Here is a 19,247-nt window from a genome sequence, read left to right as displayed (position 1 = left end):
TAGGGCGTGTCAGCATTGGTACACAACCACAGCTTTCCATTAGAGCGTTCAAACCCTGGCTTGTCATAGAAAAATCCTGACAGGGTGTTAACACAAGCAGTTTCTGGTGTTATTGTGTTGTTTGAGGGGTCATTTACCATTAAAAACTTCACTATAAACAGGTAAGTGTGTGTTGTGTACGTTAACTTCAGTTTATACCCTAGCAGCAGTTAGCCATCAATGGAAGCATCTCTTCTGGAATCCATTCTCAAGATGTGGCTGTTGGGACTTCCCTGGTGGTCCAGGGGTAAAGAATCCGCCTGCCAATGCAGGGGACACGGCTTCAATCCCTGGTCCGGGAACTAGATCCCACATGCTGCGGGGCAATTAAGCCTGAGCGCCACAACTACTGAGCTCGCGCGCTGCGTGCTGCAAACTACAGAGCCCACGCACCCTGGAGCCTGCGCGCCACAACTAGAGAGAGGAAACCCATACGCCACAACTAGAGAAAAGCCCGTGCACCGTAACTAGGGAGAAGCCCTACAATGAAGAGCCCACACTGCAACAAAAGATCCCATATGCCTCAACGAAGACCCTGCGTGCTGCAACTAAGACGCGACGTGACCAAAAACTAGATAAATAAATTAATTAAATAAATTTTTAAAAAGAGGTGGCTGTTTAGCACTATGAATATTGTTATGAAAATCTATGCCATAGGGCTGGGGTCCCCAACCCCCGGGCCAAGGAGGGGTACCGGTCCATGGCCTATTAGGAGCCAGGCCGCACAGTGGGGCCAAAATAAAAAATGGAGGGAGGAGCTGGAAGGGCAGGGAAATAGAGAAGATGCCTGGTGAACAAACTGCAAGTCCCAGAGAGAAGTCATTTCATTATCCATCGCTTGCTATGTAGCAAACTGCTCCAAAGTAGTGGCTTAAACAACAACCCTGGACATTTCTCATAATTCTGTGGATCTGTTGGGCTCAGCTGGTGGTTCTTTGGTTCCATCAGGTATCATCTGGTATAACTCATACAACTGCATTTAACTTGGAGCTTGACTGGGGCTGGAATGTCCAAGATGGCTTTACTTAATATCTGGGGAGGCTGGAATGGCTGGGGAGAGCCGAGCCTCTTTCTGCAGCTGAGGGGTCGCGCTTCTTACACGGCAACTCATGGATCCAGAGAGAAAAAGACAAAATTGCTGGGCTTCTTACCATTTAAGCCTGGAACTGGTGCAGCCTCACTTCTACCACATTCTGGTGATCAGAGCAAGTCTCAAGGTCACCCAGGATTCAAGGGGAAGCGAAGTAGGCTTCACCTGTTGATGGGAGGACCAATAAATGCTTACAGGGATGGGAGCAGTTAGCTCAAAATCATCTCTGGAAACAGTTGACCACAGGCAACAAGAGTAAAGGAGGGCAGTCTGGATGGAGAACCTGGGTTCAAGCCAAGCCTCCACCACTCATGAAGGTTACCTGGCTTACTGGTGCCTCAGTTTTCTCACCTGTAACACAAAAACTTGGACGTGAAGCCTGTATAGAGATAGTGTGCCTGGTGAGACCCTTGACTCTTCCATCATTGGAAACCACTCCCCACCCCCCAACCTCCCCCCCAAGAATAATCCACGGGGTCTGCTCTTGCCCCCTTTTTCCTTCCCAGTTGAAATTGGAGGGTCTTTTGAAAAAAACACCCACAAACCCCTATGAAACCTCTTTCATCCCACACAAAGAGGCTTAACATTTCTGAATCAAAAACCAAAAAAAAGAACTTTACTGGTGGCGCAGTGGTTAAGAACCGCCTGCCAATGCAGGGGACACGGGTTCGAGCCCTGGTCCAGGAAGATCCCAGATGCCGCGGAGCAGCTAAGTTGTGCATCACAACTACTGAGCCTGCGCTCTAGAGCCCGTGAGCCACAACTGCTGAAGCCTGAGCGCCTAGAGTCCGTGCTCCGCAACAAGAGAAGCCATTGCGATGAGAAGCCCGTGCACCGCAACGAAGAGTAGCCCCCACTCGCTGCAACTAGAGAAAGCCCGCACGCAGCAAGAGACCCAATGCAGCCAAAAATAAATAAATAAATAATAATTTTAAGAACCCCCCCAAAAATTCTAAAAATAAAATTTTTTTATTAAAAAATTTTTAATAAAAAATTTTTAAAAAGATTATGAAAACATTTATTCAAGTCAAAGTTTGATTTCTCGGTGTATTAACGAGATGAATCAAGAGGAATGCTTCTTCTGGGCAGGTGTTTACCTGCAATCTGAGGAAACATTCCAGAATATTATAACATATTTTTCTCAGTTTAAAGGTAATAAATGATATAAATCATTAAGAAAGAATTATCACCACCCTGAGATAACCGATTAAAACTTTTGTGTCTTTCCCTTTATTTTGTTTTTTTCTGTGTATGTTTGTGGCAGACATTGCCTGTTTTGAGGTCCCTCTCTTCCTCAGGGGCGCTGGTAAACCCTGACCAGTCTAAGAGGAAATCCATTCCTCCTGTAGATAACTGGTTTGAGAAGTGGGTGTGTGACTTGGTGCTGCTTAATGGTATACAATGGGAATTTTGCTAGGGGGTTTCTGGAAAGGATCCTCTCCTCCGATAAAGACGTAAACAAGGCAGGAACACAATATGTTCTGACTCTGGACACTGATGTGTGAGGAGGTAACTGCTGAAGCTTTTGGCGTGGAGGGGGGACTAGACGGCATGTTGATGGAGCCAGAGCCAGAAAGGTGAAATGTTAGAAAGCCACCTAATGAACCGTTCCTGGAGCTGCCCTATCTCCAAATTTCATGTTCTATGAGATAATATATCCCCTTCATGTTTAAGCTACCCCTACTTATGATTTGCTGCTACTGGCATCCAAAAACACCCTAAGTGCTACAATATATATAGCTGTATACATATATTTTGTAAAGTTTATTCTTTCATCCAACAAATATTTAATGAGGATGTCCCAGGCTTGAGTCATTCCGCAGACACACTTTGGCTCTGCTTTTTTCCACTTAACATTTTCTCTAGTCATTAAAAATTATTTGTACATGTAATTTTTAAATTGAAACATAGTTGATGTACAATATTATATAAGTTACAGGTGTATAATATAGTGATTCACAATTTTTAAAGGTTCTCCATTTATAGTTATTATAGAATATTAGCTATATTCCCTGTTTATATGTCCTTATAGCTTATTTTGTACATAATATATATATCTTACGTATACAGAATTTTTAAAAATTTATTTTATTGAAGTATAGTTGATTTACAATGTTTTAATTTCCACTGTACAGCAAAGTGATTCAGTTATGCATATATATGTATAGGTATATATTCTATTTCATATTCTTTTCCATTATGGTTTATTACAGGGTATTGAATATAGTTACCTGTGCTATACAGTAGGTCATTGTTGTTTATACATTTTATATATAAAAGCTTACATCTGCTAATCCCAAACTCCCACTCCATCCCTCCCACATCCCCCTCCCCCTTGGCAACCACAAGTCTGTTCTCTATTATCTGTGAGTCTGTTTCTGTTTTGCAGATAAATGCATTTGTGTCATATTTTAGGTTTCACATATAAATGATATCATATGGTATTTGTCTTTCTCTTTCTGACTTACTTCACTTAGTTTGATAATCTCTAGGTCCATCCATGTTGCTGCAAGTGGCATTATTTCATTCTTTCTGATGGCTGAGTAGTTTTCCATTATTTATATGGACCACATCTTCTTTATCCATTCGTCTGTCAGTGCACACAGGTTGTTTCCATGTCTTGGCTACTGTAAATAGTGCTGCTATGAACATAGGGATGCAGGTATCTTTTCGAATTACAGTTTTGTCCAGATGTATGCCCAGGAGTGGGATTGCTGGATCATACGGCAATTCTATTTGTAGTTTTCTGAGGAACCTCCATATTGTTTTCTGTAGTGGTTGCACCAGTTTACATTCCCACCAACAGTGTAGGAGGGTTCCTTTTTCTTCACGCCCTCTCCAGCACTTATTATTTGTAGACTTTTTTTTTAACATCTTTATTGGAGTATAATTGCTTTACAGTGGTGTGTTAGTTTCTGCTTTATAACAAAGTGCATCAGTTATACATATACATATGTTCCCATATCTCTTCCCTCTTGCGTCTCCCTCCCTCCCACCCTCCCTATCCCACCCCTCTAGGCGGTCACAAAGCACCCAGCTGGTCTCCCTGTGCTATGCGGCTGCTTCCCACTAGCTATCTATTTTATGTTTCGTAGTGTATATATGTCCATGCCACTCTCTCACTTTGTTATTTGTAGACTTTTAATGATGGCCATTCTGACCGGTGTGAGGTGGTACCTCATTGTAGTTTTGATTTGCATTTCTCTAATAATTAGCAACGATGAGCATCTTTTCACGTGTCTATTGGCGATCTGTATGTCTTCTTTGGAGAAATGTCTATTTAGGTCTCCTTCCCATTTTTTCGACTGGGTTGTTTGTTTTTTTATTCCTGAGTAGTATGAGCTGTTACATTTTGGAAATTAAGCCGTTATTGGTCGCATGATTTGCAATATTTTCTCCCAGTCCGTAGGTTGTCTTTTCATTTTGTTTACCATTGCTGTGCAAAAGCTTATGAGTTTGATTAGGTCCCGTTTGTTTATTTTTGCTTTTATTTTTATTGCCTTGGGAGACTGACCTAAGAAAACATTGGTATGATTTATGTCAGAGAATATTTTGCCTGTGTTCTCCTCTAGGAGTTTTATGGTGTCATGTCTTATATTTAAATCTTTAAGCCATTTTGAGTTTATTTTTGTGTAGAGTGTGAGAGTGTGTTCTAACTTCATTGATTTACATGTGACTTTCCAACTTTCCCGACACCACTTGCTGAAGAGACTGTCTTTTCCCCATTGTATATTATTTCCTCCTTTGCCAAAGATTAATTGACTGTAGGTATGTGAGTTTATTTCTGGGCTCTCTATTCTGTTCCATTGATCCCTATGTCTGTTTTTGTGCCAGTACCACGCTGTTTGATTACTGTAGCTTTGTGGTATTGTCTGAAGTCTGGGAGGGTTTTGCCTCCTGCTTTGTTCTTTTTTCCCTCAGGATTGCTTTGGCAATTCTGGGTCTTTTATGATTCCATATAGATTCTAGGATTGTTTGTTTTAGTTCTGTTATGTATGTGTAATTTTTTGTTGTTGTTGCTGTTTTTTGCGGTACGCGGGCCTCTCACTGTTGTGGCCTCTCCCGTTGCAGAGCACGGGCTCTGGACGCGCAGGCTCAGTGGCCATGGCTCACGGGCCCAGCCGCTCCGCGGCATGTGGGATCTTCCCAGACCGGGGTACGAACCCGTGTCCCCTGCATCGGCAGGCGGACTCTCAACCACTGAGCCACCAGGGAAGCCCTATGTGTAATTTTAATGACTTCATTTTAATGGCTACTTTTATTTAGTCCTTGCCCTGTTATCTGACACTTAGGTTGCTAAAGATTTTCATTATTAAAAGTAAAGCCAGGGTGACATCACTGTATGTAATTAGTCACATTTCTAATACTTTGGGGGATATATTCCTAAAAATAAAAAAAACAGAGAGAAAGATATAAATATTTTTAAGATGTCTGATGCATATTCCCAAATTGCTTTCTAGACAGTTTATGCCAATTAGTATGTCCCCATGCAATGTTTGAAATTTGCTACTTCATCTGAAGTCACTCTCATAATATACATTTTTCCCCAAATGTTTCTGGAAAAAATTATGATTTAAGTCTACAGGACACATTTGCCCAACAAGTCAATGGCATAAAAAAAATGGAAATGGAGACTGTTAACAAATGAAAGTGACTTAAAAGATATAATGCATGGACCTTGTTAGGATCCTGATTCATACAGATGGTCTGTAAAAATATATTTTTGAGAGACTGAAATATGGACTGGGTATTGGTGTTAAAGAGTGAGTGTTGGGCTTCCCTGGCGGCGCAGTGGTTGAGAGTCGGCATGCCGATGCAGGGGACACGGGTTCATGCCCGGTCCGGGAAGATCCCACGTGCCGCAGAGCGGCTGGGCCCGTGAGCCATGGCCGCTGAGCCTGCACGTCCGGAGCCTGTGCTCCGCAACGGGAGAGACCACAACAGTGAGAGGCCCGCGTACCGCAAAAAAAAAAAATAAAAAAAAAGAGTTAGTGTTAATTTTGTTAGGTGTGATAACGACATAGTGGTTATACTGGGAAAATAAAGTCCTTGTCAGTTACAGATGCATCATTATTAATGGATGAAATGGCATGCTGTCTGGGATTTACTTTAAAAAATTCCAGCAAATAAAGGGGGTAGGGTGGAATAGGAGAAACATGATTGGCAAGATCTGAACAATTGCTGAAACTGGGAAATGAGGGCTTATTATAGCAGTCTCTCTACCTCTGTGTATATTTGAAAAATATAATGCAAAGCTTTTTGATTTTTCATCTTGACTAATTTTGAAAGAATATGTAGTTGACACTATACGCATAAAAGGGTGGGAGACGGCAGACCTATTCTCCTCTCTTCATGGTCTAAGTGAAGGGCTCTTTTGGGGTTGACTGGGACGCTGGCAGTGCCTAATTGCTTCATTCCTGGCCCCAAGGACACCAGGGAGCCCGGTTTGGTCCCAGGAGCACATTAAAACAGATCTGAAATGGCCAAGGGAGCTCAGCCGAAGTAGACTGCCAGGCGAGCTCCCTTGGCCTCCAAACCAAGCCTAGGTGCCCTTGATCCCCAATCAGCTACCTCATCTGCTCCCAGACTCAGGGGCTGGACACAAATCAGGAGACTGCAGGCTTGAAGCACAGGAAAGAAACTGTATATTGGAAAGCACCACCTGTGACAGTCAGATTCATTTGTGTGCCTATGAAATACAAAGAGACCGAATGCATGGGGTGTAACAAGTTTTTTAAACCGATGTAATGGCATCACTCGTTGGGAGAGGCACACGTACGTTCAGAAACGTAAGTGAAGACTGTAGGGTTTCAGCTTCTGATTCAGCCGATCCCCTGATTTTGGTACCAGATCTGGCAGCTGCTGCAGTCTGGGTGTCTATGTAAAGCATTAGACGCTTGGTTAATTTCCCTCTCAGTTCTGCTTACAGTGTGTACACCTGACAGTGCTTTCACTCACTTAGCGTAGGCAGGTAGAAAGATCACAAGCCTGGGAGACGAGATAAATCTAGGTTCTAACTCTGGCTTTACTTTACATCTGTACACCCGGGAGCGGGCCTGGGTATTAGGAGTCAGTGATACCTGGCAGAGGGCAGGCCTTTGATAATACCTGTGTCCTTTTCCTCCACTAAGGAGGACCCTGGGGCTTATTATTCCCAATTCAAGGGATCCGTAATGCTCAGTATTATGGGACTCAAAAAAGTGGGAGACTTTCTATGAAAAAGCCTGCATTATTAGCTGACACACTGTTAAGCTCTGAGAGTAGTAAAGCCATGGCAACAGCTCTAACTGCAAATATTAGGAAGCTGTCTCCCGTTGCTTCTATGAATAACACCGCTTGTGCCATCTTCTGTCATTTTTGCTGATTGAAAAGATGGTAGTGATCAAGCAAATAGTGCAGGTAATCGAAAGTCACAGGTTTAGGGAGGGTGGGAGGGAGGGAGTCGCAAGAGGGAAGAGATATGGGAACATATGTATATGTATAACTGATTCACTTTGTTATAAAGCAGAAACTAACACACCATTGTAAAGCAATTATACCTCAATAAAGATGTTAAAAAAAAGTCACAGGTTATCCTTTCTTTCATAAAATTGAATGTTTTAAAACCAACCAAACAAGATAGAATATAGAGATTTTAAATCCCTGGAACGTGTTGCAAAGTCACTAGACGTCTCAGTCATTGGAAAAAAATCAGCTTGTCAAGCTTGTCAGCTGGCTTCAGCAACACGTCTACATGGATCTCAGTCATTCATCCCGAGTGAGGCTGCATTTGGGACCCTGAAGCCAGGATAGCACCACTGTGACTTTACTTTGGCCCTTGACTCACTCTGCCTTGTTTTGCAGACAGCAGTTTATCTGTCGCAGCCTGGATGATGGGCTCCTGGAGGCCGAGGACCTTGTCCAGGCCATCATTGTGTGGCCCAGACACCTAGTGCTGCCCCTGACCTTAACAGATGCTCAATAAATAATTGTTCTTACCTTTGACTGAGAGCTACTCATTACTCCTGCTTCTCTGCTCTCCAAGAGGAAAATCATTAAGTTCCTTCTGGGATCAGAGGAAGATTTTGTAAAAGAAAACATTTGCCCACTTGCGTCTTGCGTTACACAAGAAAGCTCTCTGATTGTTGGCAAATGCCTCCCCTCACTCCTCCACATATACACCTGTTGTTACCTCTGGGCCTTCCCTTATTTTTAATATATTTTTTAATTTAACAAATACAGCTCAAAAAATGAGTTGCCCTGTTGAATTGTTTTTTGTTATTGTTGTTTTTTATTGGGATATAGTTGCTTTACAATGTTGTGTTAGTTTCCACTGCACAACAAAGTGAATCAGCTGTATGTATACATATATCCCCTCCCTCTTGGACCTCCCTCCCACCCCACCCCCCATGCCACCCAACTAGGTCACTGCAGAGCACCCAGCTGAGCTCCCTGTGCTATATAGCAGGTTCCCACTAGCTATCTGTTTCACTCATGGTAGTGTATATATGTCAATCTCAGTCTCCGAATTCATCCCATCCCCTCTTCCCCACCGTATCCACATGTTCATTCTCTACATCTGTGTCTCTATTTCTGTCCTGCAAATAGGTTCATATGTACCATTTTTCTAGATTCCACATATATGCGTTAATATACAGTATTTGTTTTTCTCTTTCTGACTTACTTCACTCTGTATGACAGACTCCAAGTCCATCCACGTCTCTACAAATGACCCAATTTCGTTCCTTTTTATGGCCGAGTAATATTCCATTGTATATATGTACCACATCTTCTTTATCCATTCCTCTGTTGATGGACATTTAGGTTGCTTCCATGTCCTGACTACTGTAAATAGTGCTGCAGTGAACATTGGGGTGCATGTGTCTTTTTGAATTATGGTTTTCTCAGGGTATATTGGGCCTTCCCTATTTTCAATAACTTTATCCTTTTTTTGGAATGTTGTTGGGTCAATAAATGGCCGCAGATAAACGTTTCTTCTTTTTCCTGCGTGTTGCCTCGGTTCTGTTTCAATGAAGACAGCCGCAATACTCTGCTAGCCTTACAGCTTTGGGGCAAGGGCTCCAGCTTTCATTTTTATATCTTCTTAGTGCAGAAGCATTCACAAGCTTACTGGTTTCAGGAATTCACTGAGCCAGAGGAGGTCCCCCCCCGCAGCCCTAAGTGATCAGGAACTAATCACTCCACACCTTGGTCACTCCTCCATGTTCTTCAGACTGGGTAGAAAAAGACACTGCTCTCAGCTCAGTCCTTAAACTCAGTAAGTTTTTTCTTAATTCTCTACTACTTCAACCGCCTCATTGCAACTCAAGCTTGGGGATAAGAATTACAGTTACTAACAAGAGAAAAGACAGCAAAGAGAGAATTTCCTTACATCATAATGAAGATACCTAACAAATGAAACCTACACTGTCAAGAGTCACTAAAGGCCTTTAATTTTCAAAACAAGAGTTCCCAGAGAAGAGATGATGGTCTGACTTTCTCTCTACCATTAAAGGGCCAGGACTGTAACTCCCAGTGGAATTATTCCCTGCCCCTCGCTCCTTCCTTACCTGATCACCCATTCCACTCCACGCCAACCAGCTAAAAAGCAATCAATATCTTCCTGCAGGCTCTTGGCTATATATTGTTAATTTCCTACCCTAGATAGACCCTTGTATGCTGAGAAAGGAAAATTGAATTTACTTGGAAAACTAAATGGTAACGCAGTATGCACACCTAGGTGTTTGGGAAAGGTGGCCCATTGGCTCCACATGAGGAAGCAGGAAGTCATAATCCCAGAAGTTCACAAATCGTGAGGTCTGATCTGACCACGTCCCAGGATGCACTGGGAGGCAGCCACGGGCTGAGCTGTGGCAGCAAAGAAAAGTGTTGGCTTGATGATAGCAGGGTGTTATCAGGAAAGAGGATAATGGGTGAAACCTAGAGATCCCAATGATGCGGCCTCGGTTAGGAAACTGAGCTTGATAATAAAGGAAAAATACAAAGAAGGAGGTTTGACTTGAATAAAAAATCTGAACCCAGGGTGGCATGATGAATACTTATTTTTCAGATGGTGTTTATTATCAGAAGGACTTTGATGCCCATCCCCTCAAACAAATCAGACTCCTCATGTTTACTGAATCATTTGCTTGGAAGAATTTCGTGTCCCTCACGGTGAGCTGAAGATTAGTGCCCCTGAGTGAGAAATACTGAGTGTATTTTTCTTCCGTTTCTCCTTTTTCTTAGTGATGTCCACTGTCCTACAGTTGGTATCCTTGGTATCCTTACTATCATATCTGTGTGTAGGGGTAGAAAGGTCAAGAAAGTCAAAACTGTGAACAGTAAGAGACAAAGGCAAGAGAGACTTTTTATATGTTATCAAACTATAACAACTGACACGTCAGTTACCACTCCCAAAGCATGAGAGTTTTGTTTAAAGATGGGAAAATCTTGAGCAAATTGTTCATTTCCGTATATGCTGGCATGTGCTGTTTCTCTGCCTGAAACATCACCACCACCACACACACACACACGCACACACACACACGCACACGTGCGCACACACATATACACACGCACACACATATACACACACACACACACACATACACACGCACACACACACACACACGCATGCACCCTCCTTGCCTTGCCTAACTCCTCCTTAGCTTTAGGTTCTCCCTGTTTAGTCTTCCTAGACTCCAAGTCTGAGATGGGTTTCCCTCTTAATAGCTCCCATAAGACCCTGAACATTCTCCAGCACCATGCTTATCACAACACTGATCACACAACATAGTAATCACTTCACTACATTAGAGCTCCATAAAGGCAGAGACCAGATCTATCTTTCTCCACAGTTCTATCCCCCATTCCTGGAATGGCAGCCAATAAGTGTTTATAGAATAAGTGAATTCTGTAAGACTTTACTTTGTATGAGCCTTTGTTTATCTCTCTGAACAATGTCTGTTGAGTATGGTCGTTCAGGTCATCTACTGTATGAGGACATCTACAGCAGAATCGGGAGGGGAGGCTGAAATCCAGCCCACATTCTCATCACCGAGCCACTGTCACTGGTGGTATCCACTCAGAGGAAGAGGTACCTTGTTCTGATTTGCACTGTGGCACCATATGGACTTTGAGCAGCCCAGCTCTGAACAACACTTAGTGTCTTCAAAAGCAAGTCAGAATTCTCCCTCTCCTTCCTAGAAAGGCTAGGACAGAGTGCTTTTACGAAACTGTTTATTCAGGTCCTTTGCCAGCCATCAAAGCCAAGACTGACCCCGTTCACGGCCGAGATCTCCCTCACTCTCCTCTGATTTTTCTCTCCTGCAGGGTTTGGGATGACGACTCCGGCAACAGTAGAAGGAAAACTCTTTCTGATCTTTTATGGCCTCCTCGGGTGCTCCAGCACCATCTTGTTCTTCAACCTCTTCCTGGAGCGCCTGATCACCGTCATCGCCTGCATCATGAAATCATGCCACCAGCGGCAGCTCCAGAGGCGGGGGGCCTTGCCCCAGCAGAGCCTGAAGAACCCGGGGAAGGGTGAGGCGGACAGCGCGGCTGGCTGGAAGCCCTCCGTGTACTACGTCATGCTGATCCTGTGCATGGCCTCCCTCCTCATCTCCTGCTGCGCGTCTGCCATGTACACCTCCGTGGAAGGCTGGAGCTACTTCGACGCGCTCTACTTCTGCTTTGTGGCTTTCAGCACCATCGGCTTTGGGGACCTTGTCAGCAGCCAGAATGCCCGGTATGCTAGCCAGGGCCTCTACCGCTTCGCCAACTTCGTCTTCATCCTCATGGGCGTCTGCTGCATCTATTCCTTGTTCAATGTCATCTCCATCCTCATTAAACAGTCCGTGAACTGGATCCTGAGGAAGATGGATGGCGGGTGCTGCCAACAATGCCAGAGAAGTCTCTTGCAGTCCCGGAGGAACGTGGTGATGCCAGGCACTGTCCAGAACCGGTGCGACATCTCCATAGAAACGGATGGAGTCATAGAGAGTGACATGGACGGGCGGCGTCTCTCGGGTGAGATGATCTCCATGAAGGACTTCTTGGCGGCCAACAAGGTCTCACTAGCCATCCTCCAGAAGCAGCTGTCCGAAACGGCCAATGGCTGCCCCCACCAGACCAGCACTCTGTCGTTGGACGATGAATTCTCAGGGGGGATAGGAGCCTTTGCAGTAATGAACAACAGGCTGGCAGAGACCAGTGGGGACAGGTAGGGGCAAGGAGAGAATGGACAACGAGGGTACTGTCAACCAGCTCAGCTCTGTGCCCTGGCTGGGTTCATTCTGTTCCTTCTAGCCTGGAGCCCAGCTTGAGAAATCTCATCTTCTTGTCTCCAGCAAACAGCCACTTCCCAGGGCTGCGGGAACCTGCAGCCTCGATGCCTTTCTCCTTATCTTTATTCTTTAAGTCTGAATTCAGTCTTTTAAAAATGAGCCACAAAAGCAGTCTAAGACATCATATTGTCTTCTTTACCCACCTTGCTCCAGGGCTTTAACTGCCTAAGAGAGGGAGGGCTTCCTTCAGCCTTGATCTCCTGCTGCTCTATCCTTCATTTGGAAGTAAAAATCCTGAAGATCCTGACTTTCCCCTGGAACTCTGAACAGCTGAATTCACTGCCTCTCTTAGTCCCGTCAACAAAGGGAGGGTGGGAACCGTTTGAGAATGTGACTGGGCTTTCTTTTTGCTGGGCTTCCTTCTGGGCAGATTCATCCATGGGGCCATGGCTAGGGAAAGCCTCTGTTCCTCTTTATACCTGCTTCTCAATTTTTGTTTTTCTTTTCTTTTGTTTTTAAGCTCTTAACGCTTGACTAAGGTGTCTGTGGGACCTCAGTGTGGTAAGAAGAGGAAATTCAGCTTCAGGCCTTTAAACTGAGGCATGGTGGTGGGAAGACTCACTCTCGTCACTAAAGAATAGAGCTTAACGTGTTAAGCTCTATTCTTAACACGTTAAGCTCTGTTCTTAACACGTTAAGCTCTATTCTTAACACGTTAAGCTCTGTTGAATGGACCCTTTGAATGGTCCCAGAGCCCGCTTCATTTTTACCAGGGTTTGGGGCCCATTGCAAAGATAATGGCTGACTATTTATTAGAATCGAAAGTTTAATAAATCCTCCTTTTATTAACGAAGATTACATGAGTGCTCATTAAGGGCATTGCGGGGAGGCTGCCTAATTAAACAGGCACGTACTGCGCTCAGAGAAAAAGGAAACAGGAAGTTCACTTCTAGGAATGCGGACATCATCTTGGATTCTTGGCTGGAGAAACATTCTAGACCAGATAATGAAACTTGGCTTCTCTTGTCTAATCCGTTTCAGTTCTGCCTTGTGGTATCGTAACAAGTCTAATTACATAACCTCCCATGTTGTTAAAGCGGTCCATGCTAGGAACAAGAGCTGTTGATCTTCTACGTCTGCGCAGGAGAGAAGATTTGGGGGGATGAGAGCAGAGTTCATAAGAGATAGCTGCACTTTTTATAAGATAAGAATGGTGTCCAAAAGGCACTTTCAGAAATGAGGAAGAAAGATGGGCGCCATAAAGAAGACAAAGCAGAAAAGCTCTGCCCAATGAAACTGAGCTGTTGAGCAGAAAGCATCAGGCTGGGAGGACCCTTAGGGACCATCCCATTCAACCCCCTTGTGTTTGACACAAGGAAACAGAGGCACGCGGGGATTGCTCCTTGTCTGAATGCTCAGGGCTGATGGGACGCCGCTAGGAGAAGCGCCCAGGTCTCTGCTGAAGTCTGGGCTCTCCACCCATACTCTACCCAGCCTCGGAACACCCCCAACAGCTCCCTCTCCAGGCTGAGTTGCTTTTTCTTCCAGCTGGCAAACCCAGATACTTTCTTTACGGTACCAGGAGTGCCCTAGAACCAAAGTGCGATAAGCAGCAGCGCTGGGCTTTGAACTTAGGGCTGTGAAGCTCCAAAGTCAGAGATCCTCAACCATTACCTTGTATCACTCTTACAGGGCAGCAGCCTGGAGCTACTGCAAAACCCTTGTTAGGAACTTCTGATCATAAACTGAGCTCCCTGGGGGCTCTGCCCTGCACGAGGCACTGTGGGGATGGGGAGAGCATCTGGGTCCCTGCCCGTAGGGGATTTCTTGATCTCCACATTCCTGGTACAGGGACTGGCACGAAGCAAGGCCTTGCTTTCTAACCTGGGTCCCTAGAGATCTCGCAGGTGTACCAAGAGGCCAAGGAGCATCAGTATAAGCAAGGCTCATCTTCCTGGAGGGTCAGTTTTACGAAATGATTTTTGCAGAGAAATGTTATGTCAAAACACATCTATTTAAGTAGGTCCCGAAATTGGCGTAAACATTTAAGCTAAACATGAAAAACATTTGTGATCTTATGATGAGCTTTCTAAGTCTTCTCAGAGTCTCAGAGGATGAGTTTGTTCTCCTCTAGGTTGGGAGTTCCCTGGTGGAAACATTTGAGAACCAGTGTAAGGAGAGAAAAGTGCAATGCATTTAGGATGGATGGATAGATGGATGGGAGTAACATGCCAAAAAAATTATAAAACTAGGAATCTTTGTTTAGATAAACCTCTTTATACTTACCCTTAGGCGTGAGTTGGTCAATAAGAGAATTTCTAGATAGTAATATCAAAGCTGGAGTTCAAAACCTGAAGCCCACAGACCCCCTAATATTGTTATGTATGTGTACACGAACGTGAGCGGAAACACACATGTGCAATTTCCTAGGTAACAGCCTTCATGGTTTTCATCATGTTTCCAAAGGGGTCCTCACATCTTCACTAGAGTAAGAACGTTTACTGCTATTTTCTCTTGTTACCTTTGTCCCCACTCAGCATGTCTCTGGCCCTCCTGACCAGTTCTCTCTATTCTGTTCTCTCTGAACTGTCCCTGTGTGACCTTTAGGCTGGCCCAGGTTCTTCTGTTTAGGAACCCAGAGACTCCCCAGAGTGATAAAGGACCTATTGACTCAGCATCATGAGGTGGTCAGGCTTCATCCACGGCTGGGCTCACAGCTGGCCATCTTGAGCTCTCTGTGACGCTATAAATGTGAACTGGCCTTGAATGCAGGGACCTCAAAGGCAAGACCCAAGTGACCATCAAGTTTCTCAAGTGACCATCATCCCACACACTTGCACAAGTTTTGTTATATCTCCATCCTACCTGAAATAGTATCTTCTTAACATTTTAATCAACTCAGTTTTAATTAGTTTTGTTTAAAAAGAAACTTTGTCTCACTACCTAAACAGAAGACTCATATCACTTGCCATAAACAGAAAATAGAGTCATTACAAAAATCAATATAATGAAGATAAAACTATGTTATTAAATTCTAACAAGATCCCATATCCTAGTAAAGGCTTTAATCCCAAGATCTTTTCTCTCTTGGTTAAAAACTGAGATTGGCAAATGTGGGGAGTTGTTATAAAAACTCATTAGCACCGAACAGAGTCTCTCTTCATGAAGTAATGAAAGGACTGGAAGAGAACTGGGAAGGGAGTAACTTTCTGACCGTACGGTTCAGTGTTAATTCATTCCAAGCCTGAGGGCCCCTAAAATCATCTTATGTTCCACCCAAATCATTGGTGCACATCCCACATTGGGGTGCTACATAAAAGTAACAAAGTACAGCACAGTTTCTGAGGTCATGCCCCCCACATGGTAAAGAACAGTTCTCAGATTTGAACACCAGGCCCGGTAGTTGTAATGTGAGAGACAGTGGGCAGCTCTCTCAACCTCACTGTGTCCCATTCCCTCTGTACCTGTGATGTGGAAACAGTAGCAACACCAGATCAAATGAGGAGATGCACAGGGCAGGGCTTTGTGGCCTCTGAGGAGCTGCAAATGCAGTGGGTGCTGGTGGTCCATGTGCTGTGGCGGTGGGGGGACGTTACATCCAACAGGGAAGGATTTTGTTCTCGCACCTTCCACCCAGCACTTGCCACACTGCACTTCATTAACTGTTCTCATTTATTAAATGGTGTCACTCTTGGTGAGGGTTTTATACTAAACCAAAAGACCACAATGTCTTTATTTCTGTTCCACTGAGTCCTTTTATTTTAGTATTAGCTGAGCCAATTGAATGATTTGACACAGTAAAATGTTCTGGGAGAGCTGTAATATCTTGGATTTTCCTAGAATTTTATAGCTTTTAAGGCTTATCCATTCACAGTTGTAATATTTTAACTTTCATAACCACATTGCGAAGTAGGTAGGGTACTTATCTTCAAACTGCCTTTAAGCTTTTCTGAAATAAGAGAGAGAAATAATCACACTTCACATAAAAATTAACTGGGGTTCAGATTGAAGTAGGTTAGAGAATAAGTAAGTTAAAATTATACAGGGCTTCCCTGGTGGTGCAGTGGTTGAGAGTCCGCCTGCCGATGCAGGGGACATGGGTTCGTGCCCCAGTCCGGGAAGATCCCATGGAGTGGTGGGATGCCGCGGAGTGGCTAGGCCTGTGAGCCATGGCCACTGGGCCTGCGCGTCCAGAGCCTGTGCTCCACAATGGGAGAGGCCACAACAGTGAGAGGCCCGCATACCACACAAAAAATATATATATATACAGACTGGGTTTGAAGTTTGGCTTTGTCACATTCTGGTTATATGAATATGGGAAAATTACTTAATGTTTTAAAGCCTAGTTTCCTCATTGTTAATGTGGGAACAGTTGTATCCACATTGCGGCATCACTGAACCAGGTAAATGAAGTGATCTGGGTCTAGGCTCTCATCATCAAGACTATGGTCCCTAAGCCCTTGGAAGTGAAGGATGATAAGTCACAGCATTTCAGAAGCCAAAGGAAAAACAAGACCAGCTTCTAGAAGAGCCCATTTTATTCCAAGATTTGGAAAGAAAGGAAGTTTCCTCCTTCCTATATGACATAATGTAATATATTCTTTTATGACCAAGTGGGATTTATCCCTAGGATGCAAGGACAGTTTAACATTCACAAATCAATAAATGTGATACACAACCAATAGGCTGAAGATAAAAATCATAGAGTCATCTCAATAGATGTAGAAAAAGAATTTGACAAAATACAACATCCTTTCATGATAAAACAAAAACTCTCAACAAATTGGGTATAGAAGGAATGTACCACAACGTAATAAAGGCAGTAGATGACAAGCCCACAGCTAACATCATACTCAACAGTTAAAGGCTGAAATCTTTTAAGGTCAGGAACAAGACAAGGATGCCCACTCTCATCATTCCTATTCAACATAGTACTGGAAATCCTAGCCAGAGAAATCAGGCAAGAAAAAAAATAAAAGGCATCTAAATCAGAAAGGAAGAAGTAAAAATTCTCTCTGCAGATGATATGATCTTACATATGGAAAATCCAAAAGACTCCGCAAAAAATGTTGTTAGAATTAATCAGTGAAATCAGTAAAGTTGCAGGATACAAAATCAGCTGTGTTTCTATACACTAACAATGAAATATCTGAAAAATAAATAAAGAAAAGAACCCCATTTATATTAGCATCAAAAACAACAAAATATTTAGGAATAAATTTAACCAAGAAGTTGAAAGATCTGTACACTGAAAACTATAAGACTTTGATTAAAGAAATTAAAGACAAAAGATATCCCATGTTAATGAGTCAGAAAAATTAATATTGGAAAAATTGCCATACTACCCCAAACCATCTATAAATTCAATGCAATCTCTATCAAAATTCCAATGGCATTTTTCACAGAAATAGAACAACAACCCTACAATTTGTATGAAACCACAAAAGACTCCAAATAGCCAAAGCAGTCCTTAGAAGAACAAAGCTGGAGGCATCACGCTTTCTGACTTCAAACTATATTACAAGGCTATAGTAATCAAAACAGTGTGGTACTGGCATAAAACCAAACACATGGACCAATGGAACAGAATCAAAAGCCCAGAAATAAACCCAAGCATATGCAGTCAACTAATATTTGATTAGGGAGCCAAGAATACTCAATAGAGAAAAGACAGCCTCTTCAATAAATGGTTCTGGGAAAATTGGACATTCACAAGCAAAAGAATAAAACTAGACCCTTATCTTACACCACTCACAAAAATTAACTCAAAATGGATTAAATACATAAATACTGAAACCATAAAACTCCTAGAAGAAAACATAGGGGGAAAGCTCCTTGACATTGGTCTTGGCAATGATTTTTTTAGATATGACACCAAAAGGACAAGCAATAAAGGTGCAAATACACAAGAGGGACTACATCAAACTTAAAAGCTCTGCATAGCAAAAGAAATAATCAACAAAATGAAAAGGCACCTTACAGAATGGGAGAAATTATTTGCAAACCATCTATCTGATAAGAGGATAATATCTAAAATGTATAAGGAATTCATGCAACTCAACAGCAAAAAAATCAAACAATCTGATTTTAAAATGGGCAGAGGACCTGAATAAACATTTTTCCAAAGAAGACAAACAAACGGCCAACAGGTACGTGAAAAAATTCTCAATGTCATACTCTCTGTGCCTCCAGAGGAATGGGGTTATCTATAGCCATGTACCACATGGGGAGCAATGAGGAAATTCCCACCCCTTATTTAAACAAAAAAATGTACTAGAAGATTCAATCTTCTGGTATGGAAAAAAGGTAGTCTAGTGGTTTGATAGACTGTCTTGTCGTCTCATTTAAAAATTTAGCTACTGCTTCCTGGATATACAGTGGTGTGCTAATCAGGTGGGATGGAAAGTACCAGATGAGATGGGAATCCTCATCCCTGCTGTGCATCAGCATCCTTTAGGGACTTTTTTTAACATAACAGATTATCGGGTTCCATTCCTCACCTACTGCAAAATATTCTCTGATGCTGGAACCTCAGAAATATATTTTGCACAATTTTCATTGGTGCTTCTGATGTGCAGTCAGGTTGAGAGCCCCTGTTGAGGAGGAGCTTGTTATCTTGGGTTCCGGAAATTACTGTATCTAATTAGTAAGGATGATCTAACAAGCACAGTACCTTACCTGGCGTAATCTTTATAGTTTTCGAAGAGCTTCCATGTGTTCCATGTGCCACTTGATCCTGATGACAGTCCTGTGAAGAAGGCATAACCGTTCCCACTTTTCTGATGAGGAAACTGAGCCTCAGAAAAATGTAAGGACTTGATAAAATTTCCGGCCTCTACCCCTAGATGTGGAGA

The 19,247-nt window shown here is 43.1% G+C and overlaps 1 protein-coding gene across 1 annotated transcript in view; it reads left to right on the top strand.

Moving 5' to 3' along the window:
• The window catches only part of KCNK13 (potassium two pore domain channel subfamily K member 13), a 114,787-nt gene extending 102,454 nt beyond the window's left edge, over nt 1-12,333 (top strand). Inside the window, exon 2 of the mRNA XM_060003351.1 lies at nt 11,441-12,333. Within this exon, the coding sequence (XP_059859334.1) occupies nt 11,441-12,333 (893 nt within the window). The remainder of the gene's footprint in view (nt 1-11,440) is intronic.
• Nucleotides 12,334-19,247: the final 6,914 nt, after the last annotated feature.

The sequence above is a fragment of the Delphinus delphis genome, chromosome 2 (assembly GCF_949987515.2).
Source record: "Delphinus delphis chromosome 2, mDelDel1.2, whole genome shotgun sequence".
NCBI lineage: Eukaryota > Metazoa > Chordata > Mammalia > Artiodactyla > Delphinidae > Delphinus > Delphinus delphis.
This window is presented reverse-complemented; position numbering and strand designations above follow the sequence as displayed.